General features: G+C 31.0%; 1 protein-coding gene across 1 annotated transcript; it reads left to right on the top strand.

The window, feature by feature from the left end:
• Window positions 1-7: 7 nt before the first annotated feature.
• On the top strand, window positions 8-1,359 carry LOC111384014. The gene is made up of 2 exons (XM_023008228.1): window positions 8-187; window positions 686-1,359. The coding sequence occupies exons 1-2, from the start codon at window positions 116-118 to the stop codon at window positions 1,181-1,183; spliced, it is 570 nt and encodes a 189-aa protein (XP_022863996.1). The 5' UTR covers window positions 8-115; the 3' UTR covers window positions 1,184-1,359.
• Window positions 1,360-1,452: the final 93 nt, after the last annotated feature.

The following is a 1,452-nucleotide window of genomic DNA, read 5'->3' as shown; positions in this document are numbered from 1 at the left end:
ATATATCGTACTTAAATTCCGGTAAGAGGTATCTGTATATTTCATCATTCAAAACTCACAATTTCTCACATCAATCTCCCGCTGTCTGTCCGTCCTTTGGGTGAATTAATTGTACATGAATTGGTGCAATTTGAGAAACCAAAGAGTCTGGACTGCTGAGCACTCTCCAAAATTTCTTGATTCTTTTGTGGGTGTCTATAATTTAAGGCTTTTGAGTTTTTAAATTTTGTGACTACTGGAATTATTTTGTGAGTTTTGTTGAATATTTGATTTTTTTAATGCGGATTCTGTAAGAATTATGTGTTTTGATATAGGCTTTGGAGATTGGTGTTGTTTATTGATACTTAAATATGATTATTTTGGGGTGTTGGGCTTTCTGGGTCTGTGAAGTTTCTGCCTAGAGATTCTCTTTCCTTTTTATTTGCAGTGATAATGAAAAACTGATACAATACATTAACTAGCATTGTTTGGTTGTTTACATTGGACCCTCTTCGATCAAAATTTTTGGATTGCAAAGATTATTCATTTTTGGACTTGTCTTGGGGAGTTGGATTTACTTTCTAGAAAGATTGTGTTCTAAAAGAAAATTTTTAGCATTACTTATTTATGATATCATTTTTGTTTTACATTTTGCTATACAGTTTATTAATGTGGGTTTTTATTTTTTTTATTTTTTATATTGTAGATAAAAAAGAGCAACTATCCTCTAATATCAGAGGAAGAAAGACAGCTAGACGATGAGTTTTCGAGAAGGAGAGTACGTGAACGTGTGGAAAATGATGATGATGAAGTTTCAAATATTTATCAACGTGATGATACTACACCTAACAAACGTCAACGTAAGGAACTCAAAATCGGAGAAGATGAAAAACTTGAGGAATGTATAACGCAATGGTCATCTACCATTAGTATGACGAATGAGGAAACAGAACATAGGATGCTATATCTTAAAGAAAAGCTTGCATACATCCAAGAAAAATTATCTAATCACGAGGGCACTTATGAAGTCACTAGTCTAGACCCTTATTCATATATGGAGTGTTTGAACATATTACACAACATGGAAGGAGTGTCTAATGAAGTTTATATGAAAACAATAAAGGCATTTAAAGATTCAAATTTCAGGATAACATTTGTGATGATGCCAAAAATTAGGAGAGGACCTATCTTGGAACTTCTTTGACTTGCCTAATTGGTTAGCTTGAGTATTTTGACCTTATAATGTAGGGCTGTGTTCTTTTCATATATTGATTATGAACTTTGTAATTCTCAAAATTTACTACTAGTTTTATTTTAATCAATGTATTGAATTTCGATATTTACATTTGTTGGAGTATTATTATAAATGATTATAGTAAATGCATAAATGATGAGTTACAATGATTTATTATGTACAAATGATTTCAATGCGATTGTTGGAGATATACAATGATTCCCTTTTTTTTTTTTTTT

Source organism: Olea europaea, unplaced genomic scaffold (genome assembly GCF_002742605.1).
Source record: "Olea europaea var. sylvestris unplaced genomic scaffold, O_europaea_v1 scaffold28098, whole genome shotgun sequence".
NCBI lineage: Eukaryota > Viridiplantae > Streptophyta > Magnoliopsida > Lamiales > Oleaceae > Olea > Olea europaea.
This window is presented reverse-complemented; position numbering and strand designations above follow the sequence as displayed.

What these genes read in the sequence shown, in the direction of transcription:
- LOC111384014 (XM_023008228.1), top strand. Translation starts at nt 116, where the DNA reads ATGAATTGGTGCAATTTGAGAAACCAAAGAGTCTGGACTGCTGAGCAC. An exon ending in CAAAATTTCTTGATTCTTTT is followed by an intron (nt 188 to 685) that starts GTGGGTGTCTAT and finishes TTTATATTGTAG; the next exon opens with ATAAAAAAGAGCAACTATCC.